The sequence below is a fragment of the Cervus elaphus genome, chromosome 3 (assembly GCF_910594005.1).
Source record: "Cervus elaphus chromosome 3, mCerEla1.1, whole genome shotgun sequence".
Classification (NCBI taxonomy): domain Eukaryota; kingdom Metazoa; phylum Chordata; class Mammalia; order Artiodactyla; family Cervidae; genus Cervus; species Cervus elaphus.
In genome coordinates this window covers 53,295,529-53,322,893 of record NC_057817.1, presented here as the reverse complement: position 1 = coordinate 53,322,893, position 27,365 = coordinate 53,295,529, and the positions used below count along the sequence as shown (strand labels likewise).

General features: G+C 42.9%; 1 protein-coding gene across 3 annotated transcripts; it reads left to right on the top strand.

Moving 5' to 3' along the window:
* Nucleotides 1-3,099: 3,099 nt before the first annotated feature.
* ATP23 (ATP23 metallopeptidase and ATP synthase assembly factor homolog) lies at nucleotides 3,100-21,948 on the top strand. 3 transcript variants are annotated; one of them, XM_043888571.1, is made up of 7 exons: nucleotides 3,100-3,522; nucleotides 7,972-8,017; nucleotides 8,727-8,808; nucleotides 12,937-13,074; nucleotides 19,652-19,735; nucleotides 21,027-21,134; nucleotides 21,496-21,948. In XM_043888571.1, exons 1-7 carry the CDS (start codon nucleotides 3,336-3,338, stop codon nucleotides 21,697-21,699), a joined length of 849 nt encoding a protein of 282 aa, XP_043744506.1. In that variant the 5' UTR covers nucleotides 3,100-3,335; the 3' UTR covers nucleotides 21,700-21,948. The 3 variants fall into 3 exon arrangements, with proteins under 3 accessions (XP_043744506.1, XP_043744513.1, XP_043744520.1); XM_043888585.1 differs by lacking the exon at nucleotides 3,100-3,522 and adding an exon at nucleotides 3,771-4,096; XM_043888578.1 differs by lacking the exon at nucleotides 21,027-21,134.
* The last annotated feature ends 5,417 nt before the right edge of the window (nucleotides 21,949-27,365 follow it).

The window sequence follows — 27,365 nt, the reverse complement described above, 5'->3', positions numbered from 1 at the left end:
CAGCTGACTCATTGGAAAAGACCCTGATGCTGGGAAAGATTGAGGGCAGAAGGAAAAGAGGGCATCAGAGAATGAGATGGCTGGATGGCATCACTGATGCAAAGTCTGTGAACTTGGGCAAACTCCGACAGATGGTGAGGGACTGGGAGGCCTGGCTTGTTGCAATTCATGTGTTTGCAGAGAGTCCGACACAACTGGGCGACTGAGCAACAACAACAACATAATGGTCTAGTTTTCCGTATTTGTATCTTTTAGTTCCCTAACTCTGTTAGAGCTAGCTGTGTGGTCCTGGATAAATTATTCAGTTTTGTTGAGCCCACTTTCTTTATCTGCAAAATATACTGATAATAATATTTATTTTGCAGGGTTGTGGTAGGGATTCGAAGTAACATACCTCAGCTTAATAAAAAGTAGCTTTTTTCTTATAGCCTTAGCAGTCTATGTACATAGGAGGTATTCATAATTTTATATTTCAAATGAATGAGTAATCTGAGCATCTCAATCAATTTAGTTATTGATTGAGCAACTTTGACACATAGGTACTGTTCATATTCCTCAACATCTCTTGAATCTTTATGATTTAGATACCTTTCTTACATAAATCACATGCTCCTCTCAACCTCAAAAATTCTCTTATGTTTCTGCTGCCATGCCTAGCACATCATAGAAGGTGCTGAATAAATGTTGAGCTGAACTGAGTAAATTTAGTGGAAAAGAGAAACACAAGTTAGTTAAAACCTGTCAGGCATTGATGAAACCATAATAGGTACAAAGTACTTTGTACTTTGGGAGATCAGGACAGATTAATTTTGATTAAGGTATCTGGGAATGCCCTGTGGATTAGGTAGATTTGATCAGGACCTGAAATTTAAGGACTGAAGGTGTGTGTGCGCGCGTGCTCAGCTGTGTCCGACTCTTTGCGATCCCATGGACTGTAGCCCACCAGACGGTGTCCACAGGATTTTCCAGGCAAGAATACTGGAGTAGGTTGCCATTTCCTTTTCCGTAAGGACAGAGGATGACGGCTTAAGGATGGAATTATGAGTTAAGGCTTGGGTATAAGTTAAAATGTTGTGTTTTGTTATGTTGATGAAAAAATTAATAGTTGATTTAAGAAAGAAATGGAAAATTTTATTTGAGACAATCTGAGGATTATAACCTGGGAGACAGTCTTTCAGAAAGCTCTCTGAGGACTGCCCCACCCGTTAGAGGTCCCAGCACTGTTACATGTTTTTGAGATAAAGGGTTATACATCAAATGAATTATTGACAGAAGGAAGGTTATCTCTCAAGGAGTTATGAAGTAGTGGGTCATCCTGACACTATACAAGATTGAGAAGAACTATAAGCTCTGGTTAATGCAGATGGACAATATACTCTTAAGGGGGAGCAAAGAGGCCCGATCTGGCAGAGAAAAAATTTAAGTTTAAATTATTCTTGTCATAAAATATAAATTTATTTCATCAATTAGAGTTATTTTTTGCCGAGGTCCAGCCCCGGCAGGACCAGGAATACCCAAGGGATGAGTGGTGTCGGCGAGGAAGCAGACAGACAGACAGACACACAGAAAGTTGCGTAGAAGAGGTAGCTTTTTTTATTTTTAGGACAGCTCAGTTTTTATAGAATGAACGTTACCTCCCCCTTAAGTCACCACATAGCACATCAGATATTGGTTTTGTGCTTCTGTCAATATTTTTATTTCCCATGTTTTTCCCCTATGCATTCATCTGGAACTTTTCTGATTACAGAGTTTATTCTTAAATGTCCCGTACATAGTCTTCTTGCCTCAATGGCCTAACATTTTCATTCTAACAAAACATGTTCTACAAATCTCAGGTATAGTGTAAATACTTTGGACAATAAAACAATACATGGGAAGGGTCACAGTAACATGTTTGACATTTCTGAGACTAGTACCATGAGAAAAACCTGATATTTTTCTTTACCTGATGCCACAAAATCTCAATTTACAATGATTAACTATTAAACAGCAAAAACACCTCTAAAGCAGCAAAACACCTCTATTAATAGTGAGATAATGGCAGTGAGGCTGGTTAATATAAATCTTCTATTGAAATCCTAAGAACCCCTTTTCTTAACTCTACAAAAATACCCATAATCTTCCATGTTGTTTAAAGAAAGGGAAACAATGAACAAATATCAGCAAGGAAATAGCAATAATGAAAACCCTTTCAACCAAGGAGCAAGTAAACTAAAGCAGTATATCTACTTCTAAACCTACATGCCTCTACTCTTTTCTATTCTAGAACATTATAATCTTTTAAGCAAGCAGCCAAACTACCTGTGGCTTTTTCTTTTCTGACTTGATGTTTATGGTTGTATCCTGAGCCAGAGCAATCATGAGCATTTCCAAAAAGGCTTGGACTTTTCCAGCAAGGCCTTATTACTATATATTATATTTCCAAAAATTAGTAGAAAGCCCAACAACAGTAAGACAGAAGGAAGAAGGGGACATACCGGGCCCCCGGGACAACCTCGAGGGGAAGAGCTGCCTTGCAGGTTCCTCTCTTGTCCCGTGACTTTGTCACGGTTTGGGGGGCACCCCAGCGGCTCCCGACAATTTTTGGTGGCAAAAAAATAGGGTGGGCGAATGGGGCTAGATGAGGCAAGCTAGAAAAGGAGTTTGGTCTTATATTTTGAGGATTTTAGCGCGACCAATCGTTATAACTGCAGTTTTCAAACGTTGCCAGGAAACAGTGCTTTCAATATGGCTTCGGGCGTCAAGAGAGAGGTGGACCAGAGACTGCAGTTAGCCTGCTGGTGGACAAATCAGGGAGTGGGAAGGTGGCAAAAACCTTCAGGGGGAGAAGAGTATTTAATGGCCAGTACTGGTCAGGAGGTAAGGAAGGAGTGTGCCCGAGGAAGCGGGGCTGCGGAGCAAGGCTTGTGGAGACCGCACAAGCAGGCCGAGGCGCAGCGGCGAAGCCCCCAGCTGGCCGGCTGCATTCTGCGGGGGTACAGGTCTGCTCAGCCAGCGCGCCCCTGGCCCCGCCCCGCTAGCCCCGCCCAGCAGCCGCCGCCCCGCCCAGCAGCCGTCGCCCCGCCCAGCACTCGCCGCCCCGCCCAGCAGCCGCCGCCCCGCCCCGTTGCCGTCGCCCTTCCCCGCGCTTCTTGCCCCGCACTCGGTCAGTGTCCGGGGTTGCAGACCCCGGCGACTGAACGTCCTTGGCCCCGCCCAGCGACGGCGGCCGGGCTGGCGCGGGTTCGGCCTGGCAGAGGGAGGGCCTGGGCGGTGGGAGGGGGCTTACCTTTCCCTCTCTCACCCTCCGCCGCCCGAAGCGGGAGGAAGAAGCCGCGGCGAAGTCCCTGGGCGGCATGGCAGAAGTTCCGGATGAGCGCGAGCCGGGCCCGGTGGCAGCGGAGCCGCTGCCGCAGCAGCACGTCGGGTGCCAAGTCTTCTCCGAGCGGCTGGCTCAGCAGACGCCACCGCAAGGGTTCCTCTCCAGTTTCTTCACCAACAACCAGAAGTGCCAGCTTATGCTGTTGAAGACGTTGGCGACAAGTAGGAGCCGTGACCCGGGGGCCGGGCGTCTGCGGGTTGGGGTCTGAGCCCCGGCGGGCAGGGAGGGGCCTCCGCACCCCTCCGCTAGGGGGCTCCGGGTTCGGCCCAGGTGTGGCGGGGGCCGGGTTCTGGCCCCAAGGGCAGAGTTAGGGCAGATTCGGCATCGTGGGGTGCGTGTGGGGGGCTGCGCCTCAGTTTCGATCAGGGAAGGCGCTGACCCCCTTCAGGATGACTTTTGCCTGTGGCGTGAATGAGGAGTCGGGTTAGGAGTTAGCCCTTTCCGTCACCTTCTGACAGATCCTCTCATTTCATAGGTAAATTGTGCAGTTATATGGGGACTGGAGAGTCCCGGTGAAGCGGAGTTTTAAAGAGCTACGTTAATTAAACCATATTTGCTGAAACCGCGCACCTCAGATGGGATTTGAACCCAGCTAAAACTCAGATTGGGACTTGAGCCCTGCAAGCTGGGACCGTAACCTGCTGTCTTTTAATTGAAATCGCACACCTGGTCTCAGGAAGTTCAGGTTCTTTATGTCTCACTGCAGTAGGAATTGAGCAGGAGGCAAAATGATAGGTAAGAAGTAGATTTATTGAGACAGACACAAACTGCATACAGTGTGGGCTGTCTCAGAAGGTGGGAGGCCCTGGGAGATCCACGTTCCTTAGACAGAAGGCGGTCTGTCTCAGGCGGTGAGGGTGGCCTGGGTATATGGGCTGGTTGGTTTTTATGGGCTGAGTAGTTTCATAGGCTAATGAGTGGGAGGATTATTCCAGCTCCTTTGGAGACGGGGGGTGTGGATTTCCAGGATTTGGGCCAGAGCCCACTGTTTGGCCTTTTGTGGTTAGCTTCGGAACTGGTGTGCAATGTGTCATTTAGCATGCTGATAAATTAAAATGAGCGTATAATAAGGCTCAAGATCTACTGAAAGTTGGATCTTCTGCCGTCTTGGGCCTGACTGGTTCTAACCATTTTATGTCATGTCCACAACAGCTCTGTCCTCCTTGAAGGGTTGTGCCCTGCCCTGTTCACTGCTGCTGGCAGTGCAAAGACAGTTTTGCAGTCCTGCTCTTTGTTGAAAAGGGTTGTTAACCTTCATACACGGATGGGCTTCAGAGTGTGGAAACTTCTGACACGGACTGCGAAACTCCTGTTTGTATGCTCCTAAGGGCATCTTTCTGGGGAGAGAGTTCATAGTCCCATGATGTTCTGAGATGCCCATGACCCTGAAAAGGTTAAGAACCATTGATGCGGGTTACATAGGGACACCGTCTGCTGACCAGTTTCTAAATCCAGGGACATTGCACTAGAGATTTCTTAACTTTTTTACAAGGCCCTGGACTTCCCAAATTTACTTTAGATACATTAAGAGAATCAAAGACAAACTTGTTTGTCCCAAAATAAGATTACTGTTTCATAGCTGGCCAGTGACAGTTCAAAAGTCAACCACTCAGTGAGTTTTCCATCCTTCTTGAGATTACCTGCATCTCCGGGAATCAGGGGAGGAGAAAAGGGAGTAGAGGGGAATGATGACATTGTATTTACTTTGCAAATATGTATCAAATGCCTTCTAGATTCTGCTTTGGGCAAATACAGAGAGTAGTTGGGACCCTGCCTTTAAAATGTTCCAAAGTGGAATGCGATGGAAAGGACATGGGCTGCAGATTTAGACGTGGGTTTAAATTTTGATCCCTTTCCTTGTTACATATGGAAGAGTGATTTAACTCTCTGATCCTGTCTGTCTTTATCAGGGAAAGGAAAAGGGAGTTGGGAAGGGGTGAAAGTACCTCTGTTAGGGTTGTTGTGAGGTTTTATAAATGTAAAGTGCCAGGGTATCAGGAGCTGAATAAAGAAGCTGTAGTTGCTCTTACAGTGGAAGAGCCAGAAAGTGGAGGAAGAGCTGAGATAGGAAGTGAGAAGGGCCAGGTGCTGAACTTGAGTCCCAGTAGGAATGAACCCACTTCAACCTTCCACAGGGTAAGCTGCTGGAGAACCTGTTAGTCTATTACAGCATCAGCCTGCAGCTTTAAAATCCTGTCCCTGGGACGGATGTGATGAAAGAGATCAGGATGTGATGAAAGAGATCAGGCCTCAAGGGAGACGTTTGTTTTATTTTTCTCCAAAGCACATCCATTCTAAATACTGCAGGTCCTTCTTTGAAGAACCAAACCAGTGTGCTCCCAGGGCATTTTTTTTTTTTTAAAGAGGACACTAGACTTTTGAACCCATTTCAGCTCTGTAAAACTCTCAGCTGCTTCAGTAATAATGCATTTAGTATGGTGCCTGATACTTGATATACACTAAGTAGTATTTATTAATAATAATTGTTTTACTGTTAACACTCTTTAAGAGGAGTCAGGTTAGAAAAGCAGTAACCAGTACTTAACTTTCTCATCCAACAATACTTTTACTCACCTGTTTTTGCTTTCAGCATTTGAAAACCTTAATATCTTCTTCTTTTTTTTTTGCTTATGTCACGTAATTTGCTGTGCATTTATATTCTCAGACAGGACATCTCTGTGAAAAGTTGATGTTAGAAGCACCTGGGTTCCTTATATTTTCCTGTAATTTTAACAGGCTCATAGATTCTTAGAAGTGGTGGTGGGTGGCTCCGGAGTTGTCTAGGCCTTTTCACCCCCATCACTGACCAGAAACCTCTGTGCCATCAATTGACCAGAGTGTTTTAGAGCTCTGTTGGAACAGGTTCTCTCTGAAGCCCTTTGAGGCTACCAGGCTCTTGTATCGACTGCTGTAATTGTTGGAAAAACCGTTTCTCATGCCGAGTTGAAATGTGCCCCATGTAACTTCTGCCCTTTGGTCCTTGTTCTGCTCTCTGAAGAAATGTTGGCAGAATCTATGCCCACACGACACCTCTTCAGATACTTGAAATTACTGGGGCCTTAGTTAGATCTTTTTTTTTTTTTTAACTTTAAAGTTTTTATCTTGTATTGAGGTATAGCCGATGAACAATGTTGCGATAATTTCTGGTGGCCAGCACAGGGACTCAGCCATCCATATACATGTATCCATTCTCCTCCAAACTCCGCTCCCATCCAGGCTGGCAAGTAACAGTGAGCAGAGTTCCATGTGCTATACAGTAGGGTTTTGTCGGCTATCCATTTTAAATATAGTCGTGTGTACATGACCTTCCCAGAGTCCCCAACTATCCCTCCCCACACCCCCACTCTGCCCGGCAACCATAACTTTGTTTTCTGTCTGTGGGTCTCTGTTTAAGTTCATTTGTATCGTTTCCTTTTAGATTCCATATGTAAGGGATGTCATATGATGTTTCTCCTTCTCTGACTCACTTCGCTCAGTGTGACACACTCTTGGTCCATCTGTGTCGCTGCAAATGGCGTTATTTCATTCTTTTTAGTGGCCGAGTAATATTCCGCTGTGTGTATGGACCACATCTTCTCTATCCATTCCCCTGTCAGCGGACGTTTAGGTTGCTTCCACGTCTTGGCTCTTGGGAACAGAGCTACAGAGAACGCTAGGGTGCATGTATCCGTTCGGAACATGGTTTTCTCCAGATGTATGCCCTGGAGTGGGATCGCAGGGTCATGTGGTAGCTCTGTTTTTAGTTTCTTAAGGAACGTCTGTACTGTTCTCCATCGCGGCTGTAGCAATTTACATTCCCGTCAACAGTGCGGGAGGGTTCCCTTTTCTCCACACCCTCTCCACCTCTGTTGTTTGTGGATCTGTTGATGGTAGCCATTCTGACCGGTGTGAGGTGATATCTCATTGTAGTTTTGATTTGCATTTCTTCAGTAACTAGAGATGTTGGACATCTTTGCCTGTGCCCGTTGGCCAGCGGTTAGCTTCTTTCTCCTTTCCAAGTCTACAGATCCCTTTCTTGCTTCCTGTGGAACGTAGCCCTGCGCTGTTGCAGTCAGCTTCCCCTGGGGAACAGCCTCGGCGGGCGGGTCCTGTTTAGGGAGTGGTGCTCAGAATGGGAGGCTGTGTACAGATGAGGCCGACCGCAGCGGGGCCACGTACTGCCTTCCTCTGACCTGCTGCTCTGTGGCTGTGACCACAGTCATGCTGGTATATCTTGTTCTTGTACATTCCCTCAGGCTTTCGGTACATCTTTAACACATTGAGTTTGATCATTTAACTGAGAAACATATTTGATATTATCTAAGATGTTTGGTGGTACATTTTGGTATTTCTGTCAGTGTTTCATTAAAGACTTGCTTTTATGTTAATTTAAGCTTATCTTTTTGTATTCATTTTTAATCAATTTTAAGATATTAGTATTACTTAAAATTATTACTAATTAGTATGACTTAAAATTAGTAGTATTTCACTAAGATTTTTTTTTCTATTTCACTAAGATTTGAGAGGTATTTTTTTCTTTTATAATATCTTCTTTTATAATATTTGGATAATTTAATTGCTGCTGTTTATTTTCCAATTACCATTATGTAATTGAATCAATGTCTTTCTAGATCCATATGTCAAACTTCTGCTTGATGCCATGAAGCATTCAGGCTGGTAAGTAAATCTTTTTAAAGTGCTCCTCTATATTCTGACTGCTGAAAACAGGCCACCCCTTCCTCCCCCGCCCCCCACAAACTGGAACCTCTTCAGGTTTTTCACTCAGGCCGCAGAGCCCTTTCCATGTGGTAGGTGGTGGCTGGCTGCATTCTCTCCAGGCAGGCCTTCTTCTCTCCGGACCTCTTCTGCCCTAACTCCACATCTCTGGCTCCACCATTCACCTCAGGTGTTTAGTAAAGACAGTACTTAACATCTTTCTCGTAACTAACTACCAAACCTGGTTTTTCCACTATGCCAGTCTCAGCATTATCCTTCATGGAGAAGAAGTCTCAGTTTGTTATGCATTCGGTAGCCTTCCAGGTGTCGTTCAACGTTGAGGGGATCAGAAAAAGTAGACTTCTGAGCTCCCCTTCTTAACATTCTGGCCCAAGGGCAGAAACTCCAGCGTATTTCCAGTGTGGTCTTCATTGTCAAGCCAGTGCCTTATGGACTCACGGATAGCATTTGAACTGGGATCGATTTTGCAAAGACAGTTGCCCTTTTCTACAGATGAGAGGACTAGATGCTGAAGGTGTTCAGTTGCTTTCCCGAGGTGTCCTGGGTGGCCGTGGTGGAGATATGCATGATCCGGGTCTCCTGGCCCAGGGCTGTGCCCCATGGACACTGCTTCTGGACGTTGTCTCTCTAATCCGTTCTTGCCTTCCAGTGCTGTTAACAAAGACAGACACTTTGCTTGTGAAGACTGTAACGGAAATGTCAGTGGAGGTTTTGATGCTGCAGTGTCTCAGGTAGGCGTTTTACCAAGTCGTTTTCTTTCCTGCAGTTCTCCTCGTGTTTGCTGAGTGCCTTCCACGTGCCAGGCATTCTGCTGGGTAGACTTTGTGTGGGATTAAAAAAAAATGCGTTAGTCGCGATTCTGACCCTTAAGGTCCTAACGTCTCACAGGGGAGACAAGCCGAGTGCAGACAGTGACAGGATTTGAGGCAGGTTACACTCCTGGAGGCGGTGTGGTTCCCGGGGGGGTGTTGTGTGGTGCCGCTGCTGTATGTGGGAGGCTTCGAATGTCAGGATAAAGAGTTTCATCTTCACACAGTGGGAAGTGATGCATCTTTGAGAATTTTTGATGAGGGGAGCGAGTTTTCTCTTCTGTAAAATATGGGTAACGATTGTATTTATCTCACAGAACGGTTATGAGAATTAAATGAGATTTCTCTTGTAAAGTACACTCAAGTCAACACATGTTAGTTTTAAGTCAGTGGGGGTTTCTGACAGTCTCGAGGTGGTAGATGGATATGTCATGTGATGAGGGTAGATATAAGTGTTGGACGTCACTGATTCCATCATGAATATATAACACACATTTAACTACATTTAACTGTTTCCTGCTAGGGGATGTTATGTGTATTTTGGTTATTTATAGCTGTTTGAGGGAAATCAAGGGAAAGAGCAACATAGCAGAGGGGTGAGGTGTCTGAGTTTTGGAGTCAGATAGACTTTGAGTTCAAATCCTTATTCCCCTGCTTATTAGCTGTGGGGCTTGGGCAAGTTAATCATTTTATTCTCAGTTTCCTCATTTGTAAATTAAAAAAAAATTAATTTCTTTTAATTGGAGGCTGATTACTTTACAATATTGTAGTGGTTTTTGCCATACACTGACATGAATCAGCCATGGGTGCACATGTGCTCCCCATCCTGAACCCCCCTCCCACCTTCCTCCCCATCCCAATCCCTCAGGGTCATCCCAGTGCACCAGCCATGAGCACCCTGCCTCATGCATCGAACCTGGGCTGGCGATCTGTTTCATAGATGATAATATACATGTTTCAATGCTATTCTTTCAAATCATCCCACCCTCGCCTTCTCCCACAGAGTCCAAAAGACTGTTCTTTACATCTGTGTCTCTTTTGCTGTCTCGCATGTAGGGTCATTGTTACCATCTTTCTAAATTCCATATATATGCATCAGTAGACTGTATTGGTATTTTTCTTTCTGACTTACTTCACTCTGTATAATAGACTCCAGTTTCATCCACCTTTTTAGAACTGATTCAAATGCATTCTTTTTAATGGCTAGTAATATTCCATTGTGTATATGTATCACGGTTTTCTTATCCATTCCTCATTTGTAAATTGATAACTGTGACACCTATAGCTCTCCAGGTGGGTCCTGGTGAGTTCATTCCCTTTTGGGGTTAAATAGAGTGCACATTTTGAATCTTCATCTTATTTCTCAGCAGTGTTATACACAGTTGGAAACTCTTTTCTTTTTAATTAAAATTTTTGTTGTTAAGTATCTCATTCATGCAGAAGAATGACAAACCTATATGTATGTGTTCAGTCATAATAATAAAATGAACATCTGTATAACTACCACACAGATTTGAGAAACAAAACCCTGCTGGGACTTTAGAAGCCTGTGTGCCCCTTCTTGGGTCATAGCCCCCCTTCCTAATCTTTGACTTTCGTAATAATCATTCCCTGCTTGCCTGAATGGTTTAAACATCTATGTATACAGTCAAAAAATGTGCTATGTAGTTGCCTGCCTTTAAAAAAGTTTTAAAAAAATTTATTTATTTGGCTGCACCAGGTCTTAGTTGTGGTAAGTAAGATCTTTCTTTCATCTTCATTGCAAAATGCGGGATCTTTAGTTAGGGCGTGTAAAACCTTTGGTTGTGGAATGTGGGATCTAGCTCCCTGACCAGGGATCGAACCCCAGAACCCTGCACTGGGAGCGTGGAGTCTTAGCCACTGGACCACCAGGAAAGTCCTTTGTTGCCTGTTTTTAAGCTTTATATATACTTGGGGTCATAGGTAATACTCTGTCATTTTATGAAATTATGCCGGATGTAGTCCTCTGTAATTTAATTCTTTTGTGCGACATTGTGAGGTTCTTCTGTCTTGTATGCACCCCTGTTGTGTATATTATTCACTGTTGTGTATATTATTCCATTGGACATTTGTAGTAGAGTTTACTCCCTCTAATGTCATTTCCAGTGTTGTTGTTATAAGCAATGCTGCTGTGAATTCTTCGCCGCCTCTTCTGAAGCACACACAGGCAGGGGTTACCGCAGAATCTCTGCCTGGAGGGGATTGCTGGCTCATAGCTCGTGCGTTCCCTTGACTTGAGCGGCTAATGCCACTTTCTGGCCGTGGTTTCCGGCATGCAGCACGCCCGAAGTGCTCCTTTGGCAGCTCAGCTTCCTGAACCAGCCCTTAAATGTTGAAGTCCCTTAATCCAGAGTGTTACAGCCCCTTCTTTCCTTTCCAGCACTCTGCCGAGGCGACCTAATTTGCTTTGCTAGGTCAGAACTCTGTCTTGAATTCCACATCCAGAGCCAAGTGTTCACTGCACGCCTACACTTGGAAGTTTTAAAGGCATCTCAGACCTGACATGTCCAAATTCAAGCTGATGGTTTTTACCATCCTCCATCTCCACCCAACCTGGTCTTTTAGTTTTGCATATCTCAGTGAATGGTACCACCATCCATCCTATTACGCAAGCTGGAACTTTAGGGATCATCCTTGATCCCTCTGATGCCCTTCTCATTTTCTATCCAGCGCCAAATTTTGCACAGTCTACCTCCTAAGTACCTTTTAGGCTCCCACCACCCTGGCTCGGGCACTATTATCTCTTGCCTAGAATACTTTATTCTCATTTGGTTAGTCTCTCTGCATCCAGTTTGGATCATCTTATGCCTGTTTTTCCAATTGTGGTCAAAAGGATGAAAGCAAAATAACCCACCCCCATTTCACTGTTCCCTTTCAGCGACTTCCCACTGCTGTCGGCATAAAGCGTGACTTGGCCCTGATGACCTCACCAGCCCTACCTCATGCTTACCACCTCCAACTTTGGGCTTCAGTCCTATAGGCCTACCTTCACCTTCTCAGACATTCCTGTCCTTCAACCCTCGCCCTACCCTTTGCATGTATTATTCTCTCTCTGGAATGCTCCTTTCCCACTCCTCAAATTTAACTCCTGTTCATCCATCCATTAGATCCCAGTTTTAATATTCCTTCTGCAGAGAACCATTTCCCAACTCTGCAGATCATTGTATGTACTCATAGCAACTGTTATTGCATGTGCTCAGACATTTTGGTAAATATTTTATTAATTTCAATCTCCATTTGTAGCCTATAAATAGGTCTTGATAAATGCTAGTTGAATAAATGAATGTTGAATGAACATATATAAAATACCTGGGACATGTCCCGGTGTCTGGCACTTAGTCAGTACGGAGTAAGTAGAAACTATTATTATTAGGACCCCTCATGTCTTTGTCATTCTTATAGGGTCCTCCCATTCAGTGTGCTCTTGGCTTTTTGCACTTCTTTCTGAAGGTCTTTCTGAGGACTTTCCTGGCAATTCTAGTAGAATGGGACAGAGTGGTCATGCATTGTTGATTCATTGCTCATTCAGAAACTTGATAAGAAGCCTTTTACATATATTCTCATTTAATTCTCACAGTTCTATGAGGTAGGTAATGTAAGTCATCTCCTTTTAATAGTTGAGGAAACTGAGGCACAGAAAGCTTAAGAAACTTGCCCAAGGTCACTGACTTAGTAAGGCGTGGGGCTGGAATTTGAATCGCTGCTTCATTGCAAGGTCCACGCTTAAATATTATTGAGACGGTAGCGTCCAAGACAGGCTGGTGCAGTCCACCCAGCGAGGGTGGTAAGTGAATAAAGGTCCTTGAACGAAGTGCTCTGCAGTCCAAGGAGAGGGGACCCTGGGGAAGGCTCCCTGGCGTGTATGGAGACGGCTGGGCCTCGATGGTGGGGAGGGTGTGGGCTCCGTGGAGAAGAGGAGGTGAGGCCTCCCATGTACTGCGCCCCCTCGGGGAGAGTGAAGGTGGACTCTTACGCAGTGAGAGTTGCTCTTAGACGTAACTGAACTTCTCTCCCTCTGGTGCCTCTTAGATTGTTCTGTGCCAGAATAACATCCGTAATCAGGCCCATATGAACAGAGTGGTCACCCATGAGCTCATTCACGCCTTCGATCACTGCCGCGCTCACGTCAACTGGTTCACCAATGTCAGACACTTGGCCTGCTCTGAGGTAAGTTCTGGTGTAGAAGATACTTCCCCCCAAGCCTGACATTGTGTGTTTGAACATTTTATTCAAGTATGATTTATTTAAACATCTTTGTTTTCTTGTCATAATTCCATGTTAGTCTTCGATTTCTGTTTCCAACTATCGAATACAATTTTTGTCTTAAATATAACCTTTAAATCCTAATAATACTGATTTGACTATTACATGACTATGACTAATTATAATACAAAAAAATGGTTTTTCCTGTGGAATAAACATTTTCTATATCATAAAATTTATATAAACATTTACTGAGGGCTGTGTGCCTAACACTGTTCTGTTTGTGGATTCTTATTTAACCTTCACAACAATCCCTTGAGGTGTAGATACTGTTATTCCCATTTTATTTATGTGAAACGTGAGGCAGTTGTTTAGATACCATAGTTAGTAAGTGGCAGAGGCAAGATTACAATCAAGGTTCTTGATGGGTTTGCTGTGCTGCCTTCCACAGGTAAAGTTGCTAGCTTTCCCTGGAATAAAACAGTTCATTTCAAAAATACAACATTAGTTCAGTCACTCAGTCGTGTCCGATTCTTTGTGACCCCATGGACTGCAGCATGCCAGACCTCCCTGTCTATCACCGACTCCCGGAATTTACTCAAACTCATGTCCATCGAGTCGGAGATGCCATCCAGCCATCTCATCCTCTGTTGCCCCCTTCTCCTCCTGCCCCCAATCCCTCCCAGCATCAGGGTGTTTCCCAATGAGTCAGTTCTTCACATGAGGTGGCCAAAGTTTTGGAGTTTCAGCTTCAGCATCAGTCCTTCCAATGAACACCCAGGACTGATCTCCTTCAGGATGGACTGGTTGGATCTCCTTGCAGTCCAAGCGACTCTCAAGAGTCTTCTCCAACACCACAGTTCAAAAGCATCAATTCTTCGGTGCTCAGCTTTCTTTGTAGTCCAACTCTCACATCCATACATGACTGTTGGAAAAACCATGGGTTTGACTAGATGGACCCTTGTTGGCAAAAGTAATGTCTCTGCTTCTTAATATGCTGTCTAGGTTAGTCATAGCTTTTCTTCCAAGGAGCAAGCGTCTTTTAATTTTATGGCTGCAGTCACCATCTGCAGTGATTTTGGAGCCCCTCAAAATAAAATCTCTGTTTCCACTGTTTCCCCATCTATTTGCCATGAAATGATGGGACCAGATGCCATGATCTTAGTTTTCTGAATGTTGAATTCTAAGCCAACTTTTTCACTCTCCTCTTTCACTTTCAAGAGGCTCTTTAGTTCTTCTTCACTTTTTGCCATAAGGGTGGTGTCATCTGCATATCTGAGGTTATTGATATTTCTCCCGGCAATCTTGATTCCAGCTTGTGCTTCTTCCAGCCCAGCGCTTCTCATGATGTACTCTGCATATAAGTTAAATAAGCAGGGTGACAATATACAGCCTTGACGTACTCCTTTTCCTATTTGGAACCAGTCTGTTGTTCCATATCCAGTTCTAACTGTTGCTTCTTGACCTGCATACAGATTTCTCAGGAAACAGGTCAGGTGGTCTGGTATTCCTGTCTCTTTAAGAATTTTCCACAGTTTGTTGTGATCCACACAGTCAAAGGCTTTGGCGTAGTCAGTAAAGTAGAAATAGATGTTTTTTGGAACTCCCTTGCTTTTTCTATGATCCAGTGGATATTTGCAATTTGATCTCCGGTTCCTCTGCCTTTTCTGAATCCAGCTTGAACATCTGGAAGTTTATGGTTCACGTATTGCTGAAGCCTGGCTTGGAGAATTTTGAGCATTACTTTACTAGCGTGTGAGATGAGTGCAATTGTGCGGTATTTTGAGCATTCTTTGGCATTGCCTTTCTTTGCAATTGGAATGAAAACTGACCTCTTCCAGTCTTGTGACCACTGCTGAGTTTTCCAAATTTGCTGGCATATTGAGTGCAGCGCTTTCACAGCATCATCTTTCAGGATTTGAAATAGCTCAGCTGGAATTCCATCACCTCCACTAGCTTTGTTTGTAGTGATGTTTCCTAAGGCCCACTTGACTTTGCATTTCAGGATGTCTGGCTCTAGGTGAGTGATCACACCATCATGGTTATCTGGGTCATGAAGATCTTTTTTGTATAGTTCTTCTGTGTATTCTTGCCACTTCTTAAATCTTCTGCTTCTGTTAGGTTCATACCATTTCTGTCCTTTATTGAGCCCATCTTTGCATGAAATGTTCCCTTGGTATGTCTAATTTCCTTGAAGAGATCTCTAGTCTTTCCCATTCTATTGTTTTCCTCTGTTTCTTTGCATTGATCACTGAGGAAGGCTTTCTTATCTCTCCTTGCCATTCTTTGGAACTCTGCATTGAAATGGTTATATCTTTCCTTTTCTCCTTTGCCTTTAGCTTCTCTTTTTTTCTCAGCTATTTGTAAGGCCTCCTCAGACAACCATTTTGCCTTTTTGCATTTCTTTTTCTTGGGGGTGGTCTTGATCACTGCCTCCTGTACAATGTCACAAACCTCCGTCCAGAGTTCTTCAGGCACTCTGTCTATCAGATCCAATCCCTTGAATCTATTTGTCACTCCCACTGTATAGGGATTTGATTTAGGTCATACGTGCATGGTCTAGTGGTTTTTCCTACTTTCTTCAATTTCAGTCTGAATTTGGCAATAAGAAGCTCATGATCTGAGCCACAGTCCGCTCCCAGTCTTGCTTTCGCTGACTGTATAGAGCTTCTATACAGCTTCTGACTATATAGAGCTCAGTGATCAATGCAAAGAAACAGAGGAAAAGAATAGAATGGGAAAGACTAGAGATCTCTTCAAGAAAATTAGACATACCAAGGGAACATTTCATACAAACATTTCATCTTTGGCTACAAAGAATATAATCAATCTGATTTCAGTATTGACCATCTGGTGATGTCCGTGTGTAGAATCTTCTCTTGTGTTGTTGGAAGAGGGTGCATTCTCTTGGCAAAACTCTGTTAGCCTTTGTCCTGCTTCATTCTGTACTCCAAGGCCAAATTTGCCTGTTATTCCAGATATCTCTTGACTTCCTACTTTTGCGTTCTAGTCCCCTATAATGAAAAGGACATTTTTTTGGGTGTTAGTTCTAGAAGGTCTTGTAGGTCTTCTACAAGTAGGAGAACCGTTCAACTTCAGGTTCTTTGGCATTACTGGTTGGGGCATAGACTTGGATTACTGTGGTATTGAATTGTTTGCCTTGGAAACAAACAGAGATCATTTTGTTGTTTTTGAGATTGCACCGAAGTACTGCATTTCAGACTCTTTTGTTGACTGTAAAGGCTACTCCATTTCTTCTAAGGGATTCTTGCCCACAGTAGTGGATATAATGGTCATCTGAGTTAAATTCGCCCATTCCAGTCCATTTTAGTTCACTGATTGCTAAAATATTGATGTTCACTCTTGCCAGCTCCTGTTTGACCACTTCCAATTTGCCTTGATTCATGGACCTAACATTCCAGGTTCCTATGCAATATTGCTCTTTACAGCATTAGACTTTACTTCCATCACCAGTCACATTCACAACTGTGTGTTGTTTTTCTTTGGCTCCATCTCTTCATTCTTTCTGGAGTTATTTCTCCACTGTTCTCCAGTAGCATATGGGCACCTGCCGACCTGGGGAGTTCCTCTTTCAGTGTCCTATCTTTCTGCCTATCTTTGATGGCAGAGTAGAAGGACGTGTGCTCATCTTCTGTGAGAACTCCCAAATTGCAACTCGCTGCTGAACAACTGTCGACAGGAGAATGCCAACCAAAAAAACATGCCCCATGTCCAAGGGCAAAGGAGAAGCCCCTGCTAGACGGCAGGAGGGGCAAAATCAAAGCCCATACCTGCCAGAGACACGCGCAGGGCTCAAACGAAGCCGTGTACACCCGGAGACCCACAGAGACTGAGCCAGACCTGCCCCGAGTGTTTGAACGGCTTTGCTCGGAAACCTGCCTTTCTCCAAGGTTCATGTCCATCGTTCTGTGGCCTGGGAGAACTCACCTTGTGCCAGTGTTATCTCAGAATGCATGTTGTGGGTGAGGGGCCTGGCGCCAGTCTCTGAGCTTTCAGACATTTCCTTTCTCTTCTGCAGCCTGCTAGTAGCTATATAGATCATTTAAGGTGATATTAAACGTTTGAGTGTGTCCTGTGGAGGTATAGGTCAGCAGCGGCCTGCCGCTGGGGCAGGGGCTCTGGGTGAGGCAGACCTGGGTTTGGCTTAAGCCCTCTTGGAGGAGGTCTCCATTAACCCCACCACAGAGCCGCCAGGACTTACACAGGACTGGGAAACAGGTCTTGGAGGGCACAAGCAGAACCTAGTGCACCAGGGCCCAGGAGAAAGGAGCAGTGAGCCCACAAGAGGCTGGCCCAGACTTGCCCGTGAGTGTCCAGGGGTCTCTGGCGGAGGTGTGGTTGGCGGCGGCCTGCTGCAGGGTCAGGGGCACTGAGCGTGGCAGTGCGTACCTGGGACCCTTTGAAGGAGGTGACATTACCTTCATCACCTCCACCATAGTTTGGCCTCAGGTCAAACAAGAGGGAGGGAACACAGCCCCACCCATCAAACAGAAAAGTAGATTAAAGATTTACTGAGCATGACCCCGCCCATCAGAACAAGACTTGCAGTATCCCCCTGTCAGTCTCTCCCATCTGGAAGCTTCCATAAGCCTCTTATCCTTCTCCATCAGAGGGCAGACAGAATATAAACCACAGTCACAGAAAACTAATCAAACTGATCACATGGACCACAGCCTTGTCTAACTCAATGAAACCATGAGCCATGTGGTGTTAGGCCACCCAAGGCAGATGGGTCTTGGTGGAGAGTTCTGACAAAACATGGTTCACTGGAGAAGGGAATGGCAAACCACTTCAGTATTCTTGCCTTGAGAACCCCATCAGCAGTATGAAAAATACAACATAGGAAGATAATAATATCTTCCTATGTTGACTGGATTGCTTTCAGAAATACACATATATATGCTCCTAGAAAGACATTTGTATTTCATACTTGCATTTCATTAATTGAAGAGTGCAATGTGCTGAGAAGCTAAAAAAAAAAAAACTAATATAAATTTCAAGCCTATATTTCATAACTTAGATTATTTTCTCTTTCCCTTGAAATTAATAAGCAGCCTCACTGTGTCTGATTATAACTCATATGATTTGGAAAAAAGACTGAAACCTGAGCTTTTGAATATTTCTCTGTCTCTGGGGTGTTACAAGAATTAATGCCTGTTAGCTAGTTAAACTGTGTTAAGTGCTTTGAGCTCCTCAGAGGAATGAAGCTATGTTATTATAGGAGTAAAAAGAAGTGGGCCATCTGATTGCAGTGAATGAGCAAAATTGTGGCCAGGCTGGCTATAGAATGTGGGTAGTTCCACAACTATTTCACATATTAAAGCTGCTTTTCAGAGTAGGAAATGGCAACTCACTCCAGTATTCTTGCCTGGAAACTTCCATGGACACAGGAGCCTGGCAGACTATAGTCCATGGGGTTGCAAAGAGTCGGACACGACTGAGCACACACACAAAGCTTCTTCTTAACTTAAAGATACAGCAAATTAGAAGATATGTACTACCTTCAGGCTGTCATGTTCGTAGCATGAACAGTTTGGAATGTTCTTGATTCTTGTACCCACTAATTTTTCATAGGCCAGCTGAGGCCTCGGAGGAAGGTCATGAACTTACACGGGTTTAAGGGAAGGTCCGAGAGCGCGTCAGTGGTTTGGGCTGGGAGGCCCGGGAGGTTTGTGTGCCCGAGTGTCTTAGGTAGTGATGTGTTGTTTTATGCTCACACTGAAAATCAGTTTGTAGGTCTTTGGAAGAATGCTTTCTTGAAGCCCTTTTGGTCATTTCTAGAAGTGAGAATAGAGTATCTGTAAAGACTGTAGAGAGCATAATCTTTAACTCAGAAGTCCAACTCTGACTTTTGGTTCAAACAGAAATTAGTTCGGTCGTTAAGGTTCCAGAGAAACATTTTGAAAATCCCTTTTGAATAGGTGATTCCCCTCAGTATATTTGGTGTTTTGTAGCATAGCTCATAGATGTCTGGTCTTTTTTTTTTAAAATGCTTTTCTGAATTCGGTAATTCTTTATTTGTTTATTTATTGGTTGCTCTGGATCTTCGTTGCCATGCCGTCTTTTCTCTCGCTGCAGCCAGCAGGGGCTACACTCTGCTTGCGGCGTACCAGCTTCTCATTGCGGTGGCTTCTCTTGTTGCAGAGTGTGGGCCTTAGTAGTCACGGCACAAGGGCTTGGTGGTTGCGGTTTCTGGGCTCTAGAGCACAGGCTCAGTAATTGTGGCGCGTGGGATTAGCTGCTCCGTGGCACGTGGGATCTTCTTGGACAAGGGATCGAACCCATGTCTCCTGCATTGGCAGCGGATTCTTTAGCACTCAGCCACCAGGGACGCCCTCTGCTCTTTTTCTTAACTTAAGAACTTCTTGTCAATAGAGTTTAAAAAAAACCTTACAGATACTCTGTCCTCAGAAAAATATGCCAATTTTATGTTCTTTTATAATAAAAAAAAATCAGTTGATATAAAGGTATAGAGCACAAGTGCTTACTTTCTTTTTGTCTGCCTTCTGTCTTGTGATAGGTTCGAGCTGCTAACCTTAGTGGAGACTGCTCACTTTTAAATGAAATATTCAGGTTGCATTTTGGATTAAAACAACACCATCAGGTAAAAACTAACGTATGAAATCACTTAACTGTCAAGAGTGCTATGAGTGGAAATAATGAATAGAGAAATGAGAAGTACATTTAGTATTTGAAATGTGAAAGAACTATTATTTGAAAAGAACACAACATGTATATCACTTAAGCCAATAGAGGGAATTCAGTTATGTTTTACAATTATGGGCAAGCTCTGTGACTGGGAGATTTTCGCAGTGAAAAGGCTATGATATCTCGCATGGGGTCATTTTGGATGGGGGTAGATAATGAATGGAAATGAAATCACAGCCTGTCTTACTTCTAACAGTCTTGGACTTCTGTTTTCAAACTATCATTGTTCTTGAGACAAAAGAGTAATACGTGTCAGAACAGGGACTGCAGTTTAGTGCACTGTGTATTTGGGCACCTTCATAAGGCTGCGTGATGTGACAGCGATGCTTTGGATCGGCACAGACTTCATTATGAAGGACTGAGCTGAGAGATTTTGTGAACAAAACAAAATGAAAACTATAGGCAAGACCAATCCTGCTGGAAAGCTTTTAAGGTCACCCACAGATGGACATGGGGAGAGGAAATGTAGAACTGATGGGCTGGTGAAGGATGTGAGCAATTCTTCCCACGGCAACCAAGGGGCTCTGTGTCCACACTGAGGAGAGAGGCTGGTCAGAGCCTCTCTGTGGGAAGAGGTTGCCGGGCCAATTTGTGACGTACATGGGCATCAGGAGAGCAGTTTCGACCAGATGTAGAAAGGACAGGATTGGAGCAACAGGAAGGTCCTTGGTGGAGTAACTCAGCTCAGCTCTGGGGAGGAAGGCGAAACGTCACAGTGAACTGAGAGCAATCGAGAACTCAGTGAAAGGGCGTTAGAAGGCAGACCGGGGCCTGGGCAGGGTGACTGCTCGGCTGAGGCCGTCACGCCTTCAAGCTGTGCCGAGGTCACCTGTTCACTGACTCGTCCTGAGCACGTGTCTCCTGAGCCCTCCAGTCCCTGCTCTGCTGTGGAGTCGGCGTGGGCAGCATGTGACCGGGCAGTGTGTTCTGACTCAGTGGAGAATGGAAGCCGGGTACACCTCGGCACATCCCCGAGAAGAGGCTAATGCATTCAAGGAATGTGATCCGGGGCCGACAGTGTTTGAAGGAGAAATCCCTCCTCTTTTTACCTTGGGTTGGAAGTAGCGGTGGATGAATGCAGCTGGCAATGGGATGGAAGATAGGTGGGAGCAGGGGGAGAAGCTTTTGTATAGCATGTGCCCAAAGAAAAGTTGTTTGATTTTTTTTTTTCCCCGATGAAAAATTAGAAAACCTTCAAATTTTGTGTAGTTTCCTGTTGCCTCCAGGGGAGATTCCCCTCTCAGAGGAAAAGTTATCCAGCGATGGTCAGCTATGAAAAACTGAGAGAGAGAAAGGTACAGCAGTATATTTCAGATTTATTCAAGTTAAAAAAATTCAATCAGAACCTTATTTATAGACTTTTTAAATGATTTTTCAAATTGGGAGTTACTGTTTAGCAGATATTGCCTAGAACTTATCATCATTGGGAAAGATAAGAAGGGAGGAGAGGAAGAGATCTTTCTTATACCTCAATAATTTTAGATTGAGCTAAACATGCTCCATAATTGAATCTTTATTTTTTGGACTTGTAGAAATTAATAAAATAACATGAGAGAAAATTAATTTTGACCGTGGTTCAGACATTATGTGAAGTGTTACTATTTCATGAGTAAATTTTCATATAAGATTAACGCTCTATACTTTCTCGCTCCTTAGACTTGTGTGCGAGACAGAGCCATTCGTTCTATCCTGGCTGTTAGGAACATTAGCAAAGAAGTGGCTCAGAAAGCTGTTGATGAAGTTTTTGAGTCTTGTTTCAATGACCATGAACCTTTTGGAAGGATCCCTCATAACAAGACCTATGCAAGATATGCTCATAGAGACTTTCAAAACCGGGATCGATACTACTCAAATATATGAAGACAATGATATTTTATACTATAGAGCTTCAGTGGTCATGAAGAAAGTATGGTTCCTAAGCGGACAAACATAAACGATCAATTAAATACACGGAAGACACAGAAGATGCTGATTCTAACATCAGAAAAAGTAACTGTGGTGAGAAACGAAATTGCCTTAAATGCAAACATTGTATCTTTGTAGCTTTGGATCTTTATTTACCAGTTGGTAAATAGAGCAAATAAATTGTTCATTTAAAATTTTCTACAATATACTTGTTATTACTTGTGTTTTGTTTTTGTGATAGTGATTTGTTTTTATTATATGTGATTATTTTAATACTTGATTATGAAACCTGTGAAGTATGCCCTTGTGTGATGTGTATGTCTTCTCTGGAAAAATGTCTATTCAGATCCTCTGCCCATTTTTAAATCAGGTTGGTTGTTTTTTGATGTTGAGTTGTATGAGTTTTTCTATATTTTTTTAAGTAACCCCTTATCAGATATTGTTTGCAAATATCTTCTCCCATTTAGTAGGTGATCTTTTCATGTTGTTGATGGTTTCCTTTGTTATGCAAAGCCTTTTTAGTTTGATGTCCCTTTTGTTTATTTTTGCTGTTCTTTTGCTTGCCTGAGGAAACATATCAAAACAAAAATTACTAAGGGTGACGACAAAGAGTTTACTGCCTGTGTTTTCTTCTAGAAGTTTTGTGGTTTCAGGTCTTACTTTTAAGTCTTTAATTCATTTTGAATTTACTTTTGTGCATTGTGTGAGAAAATAGTCCAGGTTGATTTTTTTTTTTGTATGTAGTTGTTCAGTTTTCCCAGTACCATTTATTGCACTGAGACTGTCTTTTCCTCAGTGTATATTCTTGCTTCCTTTGTCACAGGTTAGTTGCCCATATAAGTGTGGGTTCATTTCTGGGCTCTATTCTGTTCCATTAATCTGTGTGTCTATTTTTGTGCCAGTGCCATTACTGTTCAGATTAGTATAGCTTCTGTAGTTTAGTTTGAAATCAGGCAGCATGATAACTTTAGCTCTGTTCTTCTTTCTCAAGATTGTTTTGGCTACTGTTTCTTGTGTTTCTGTACAGATTTTAGAAGTATTTTCTGTTTTGCTGCTGCTGCTGCTAAGTTGCATCAGTCGTGTCTGACTCTGTGAGACCCCATAGACGGCAGCCCACCAGGCTCCTCTGTCCGTGGGATTCTCCAGGCAAGAATACTGTTCTAGTTGTGTGAAAAATACTGTGGTATTTTGATAGGGATTGTGTTGAATCTGCAGATTACCTTGGATAATATGGTCATTTTAACAATATTGATTCATCTGATCCATGAGCATGGTATGTCTTTCCCTCTGTCTGTGTCATCTTCAGTTTCTTTAATTAGCATCTTATAGTTTTCCAAGTACAAGTCTTTTACTTCCTTAGATATATTCCTAGGTATTTAGTTCCTTTTGATGTAATTATAAATGGTATTATTTTCCTATTTTCTCTTTCTGATAGTTCATTGTTAGTGTATAGAAACACAACAGATTCAACAGCATATTAATAGGCTCACACACTGTAACCAAGTGGGATTATTGCTGGGGTCCAAGGATGGTTCAACATATGAAAACTGGTCAGTGTATTATAACACATTAACAGAGTGTGTATACATATGTGTGTATACATACACACATAACATGTGTATCTCAATCGATGCAGAAAAAGCATTTGACAAAATTCACCACCCATTTATGATAAAAACTCTCCAGAAAGTGAGCATAGAGGGAACCTACCTCAAAATAATAAAGGCTGTATATGACAAACCCACAGCTTGCATCATATTCAACAGTGAACAAGACAAGGGTGTACACTCTTGCTACTTTTATTCAACATAGTTTTGAAAGTACTAGCCATGGCAATCAGATGAAAAATAAATAAAAAGGCATCCAAATTGGAAAAGAAGTAAAACTGTCACTGTTTGCAGAAGGCATGAACTATATATAGAAAATCCTAAAGATGCTACCAGAAGATTACTAGAGCTCATCAATGAGTTAAGTGAAGTTGCAGGATATAGGATTAATACACAGAAATCTTTTTCATTTCTATACAGTAACAATGAAAAGTCAGAAAGAGAAATTATGGAAACAATCCCATTTACCATCACATCAAAAAGGATAAAATGCCCAGGAATAAACTTACCCAGGGCTCAGACAGTAAAGAATCTGCCTGCAATGTGGGAGACCCACGTTCTATCCCCGGGTTGGGAAGATCCCCTGGAGAAAGGAATGCAGCCCACTCCAGTATTCTTGCCTGGAGAATTCCATGGATAGAGGAGCCTGCGGGACTACAGACTACCCCAGGGTTGCAAAGAGTTGGACATGACTGAGCAACTCACACACACACACAAACTTACCAAGGAGACAAAAGACCTGTACTCTGAAAACTATAAGACATTGATGAAAGAAATCAAACATAATACAAATGTAAGATAAATAATATTTTTTGGATTGAAAGAATCAATATTGTCAAAATGATTATACTACCCAAAGCAATCTACAGACTCAGTACAATCCCTATCAAATTACTATTTGCATTTTTCACAAAACCAGAACAAGAAAAATTTAAAATTTGTATAGAAACACAAAAGATCCCAAATAGCCAAGGCATTCCTGAGAAAGAAGAACCGCTGGAAGAATCAGGCTCCCTGACTGGAGACTATACTACAAAGCTGTAGTCATTGAAACAGTACTGGCACAAAAACAAGTATAGGCTAATGGAACAGGATAGAAAACCCAGAAATAACCCATGCAGCTATGATGAATTAATCTACAACAAAGGAAGCAAGAATATGTAATAGAGAAAAGACAGTCTCAAATTAAGCAGTGCTGGGAAAACTGGACAGCCACATGTAAAATAATGAAATTAGAACATTCTCTAACACCACACACAAAAATTAACTCAAAGTAGATTAACGACCTAAATATAAGACTGGATACTATAAAACTCTTAGAGGGAAATAGGCAGAACACTCTTTGCTGTGAACTGCAGCAGTATCTTTCTGGAGCCACCACATCCTAGAGTAATGCAAATAAAAGCAAACAGATGGGGCCTAATTAAACTTAAAAACTTTTGCACGTCCAAGGAAGCCATAAGCAGGACGAGAAGACAACCACAGAATGGGAGAAAATATTTGCAAATAAAGTGACTGACAAGGGATTAATCTTCAAAATATACAAACAACTCATGCAGCTCAATATCAAGAAAACATGTAACCCTGGGCAGAAGATCAAAATAGACATTTCTTCAAAGAAAACAGAGATGGCCAAAAAGCACGTGAAAAGATGCTTAACATCCCTAATTATTCAGTTCAGTTCAGTCGCTCAGTTGTGTCCGACTCTTTGCAACCCCATGAACCGCAGCACGCCAGGCCTCCCTGTCCATCACCAACTCCCGGAGTCCACCCAAACCCATGTCCATTGAGTCGGTGTTGCCATCCAACCATCTCATCCTCTGTCGTCCCCTTCTCCTCCTGCCCCCAATCTTTCCCAGCATCAGGGTCTTTCCCAATGAGTCAGCTCTTCACATCAGGTGCCCAAAGAACTGGAGTTTCAACTTCAACATCAGTCCTTCCAATGAACAACCAGGACCGATCTCCCCTAGGATGGACTGGTTGGATCTCCTTGCAGTCCAAGGGACTCTCAAGAGTCTTCTCCAACACCACAGTTCAAAAGCATCAATTCTTCTGTGCTCAGCTTTATTTAGTCCAACTCTCACATCCATACATGATCGCTGGAAAAACCATAGCCTTGACCAGATGGACCTTTGTTGGCAAAGTAATGTCTGCTTCTTAATATGCTGTCTAGGTTGGTCATAACTTTCCTTCCAAGGAGTAAGCGTCTTTTAATTTCATGGCTGCAGTCACCATCTGCAGTGATTTTGGAGCCCAGAAAAATAAAGTCAGCCACTGTTTCCACTGTTTCCCCATCTATTTGCCATGAAGTGATGGGACCAGATGCTGTGATCTTAGTTTTCTGAATGTTGAGCTTTAAGCCAACTATTTCACTCTCCTCTTTCACTTTCATCAAGAGGCTCTTTAGTTCCTCTTCACTTTCTGCCATAACGGTGGTGTCATCTGCATATCTGAGTTTATTGATATTTCTCCTGGCAATCTTGATTCCAGCTTGTGCTTCCTCCAGCTCAGCATTTCTCATGATGTACTCTGCATATAAGTTAAATAAGCAGGGTGACAATATACAGCCTTGATGTACTCCTTTTCCTAATGGAACCAGTCTGTTGTTCCATGTGCAGTTCTAACTGTTGCTTCCTGACCTGCCTATAGGTTTCTCAAGAGGCAGGTCAGGTGGTCTGGTATTCCCATCTCTTTAAAAATTTTCCATAGTTTATTGTGATCCATGCAGTCAAAGGCTTTGGCATAGTCAATGAAGCAGAAATAGATGTTTTTCTGGAACTCTCTTGCTTTTTTGATGATCCAGTGGATGTTGGCAATTTGATCTCTGGTTCCTCTGCCTTTTCTAAAACCAGCTTGAACATCTGGAAGTTCACGGTTCACATATTGCTGAAGCCTGGCTTGGAGAATTTTAAGCATCACTTTACTAGCATGTGAGATGAGTGCAATTGTGCGGTAGTTTGAGCACTCAGAAATGCAAATCAAAACTACCATGAGGTATCACCTCACATGGTCACAATGGCCATCACCAAAAATATCTACAAACAATAAATGCTACGAGAGAGTGTGGAGCAAAGGGAACCCTCCTATACTGTTGGTGGGAATGTATATTGGTGCAACCATTATGGTAAACAGTATGGAATTTCCTTAAACTAAAAAAAGTTGCAATGTGACCCAGCAATCCCGTTCCTGTCCAGGGAAAGCTATAATTTGAGAAGATACATGCAATCCATGTTCATAGCAGCACTATTCACAGTAGCCAAGACATGGGAGCAACCTAAGTGTCCATCGACAGAGGAATGGATAAAGAAGATGTGGTACCTGTATACAATGGAAAATTACTCAGCCAGAAAAAATAATGAAACAATGCCATTTGCAGTAATATCGATGGAGTGAGAAATTATCATACCCAGTGAAGTAAGTCAAAGAAAGACAAATATCATATGATAATCACTTACATGTGGAATCTAAAAAATGATACAAATGAATTTATTTACAAACAAACAGACTCATAGACTTTGAAAACCAACATGGTTTCCAAAGGGGAAAGTTAAAGGGGAGGGATAAATTAGGAGTTTGGGATTAACATATACACACTATTATATATAAAGTAGATAATAAACAAGGTCTTACTGTATAGCACAGGGAACTCTTTATTCTGTAATAACTTACATATACTGGAAAAGAATGGATGCATGTATATTTATCACTGAATCACGTTGCTCTGTGTTGTTGTTCAGTTGCTAAGTCACGTCTGACTCTTTGCAACCCCACAGACTGCAACCTGCCAGGCTTCCCTGTTCTCCGCTGTCTCCTGGAGTTTGCTCATGTCCATTGAGTTGGTGATGCTATGTTGCTATACCTGAAACTGATACAACATTGTAAATCAACTATAATATAAAATCAACATTTAAAGAGAATAACTCTGAAAATCTGGCAAACCATGGATTGGAAGAAAATATTCATTTATCTGACAACTCTAATGTGAAAATGAGTTTCTATGGCTCAAGATAGGGG

Bases quoted from the DNA above. Each gene is read 5' to 3' on its own strand.
- ATP23 (XM_043888571.1), top strand. From the start codon at position 3,336: ATGGCAGAAGTTCCGGATGAGCGCGAGCCGGGCCCGGTGGCAGCGGAG. The intron at 13,075-19,651 runs GTAAGTTCTGGT...GTCTTGTGATAG, and splicing joins GACACTTGGCCTGCTCTGAG to GTTCGAGCTGCTAACCTTAG. The intron at 21,135-21,495 runs GTACAGCAGTAT...CTCGCTCCTTAG, and splicing joins AAAAACTGAGAGAGAGAAAG to ACTTGTGTGCGAGACAGAGC.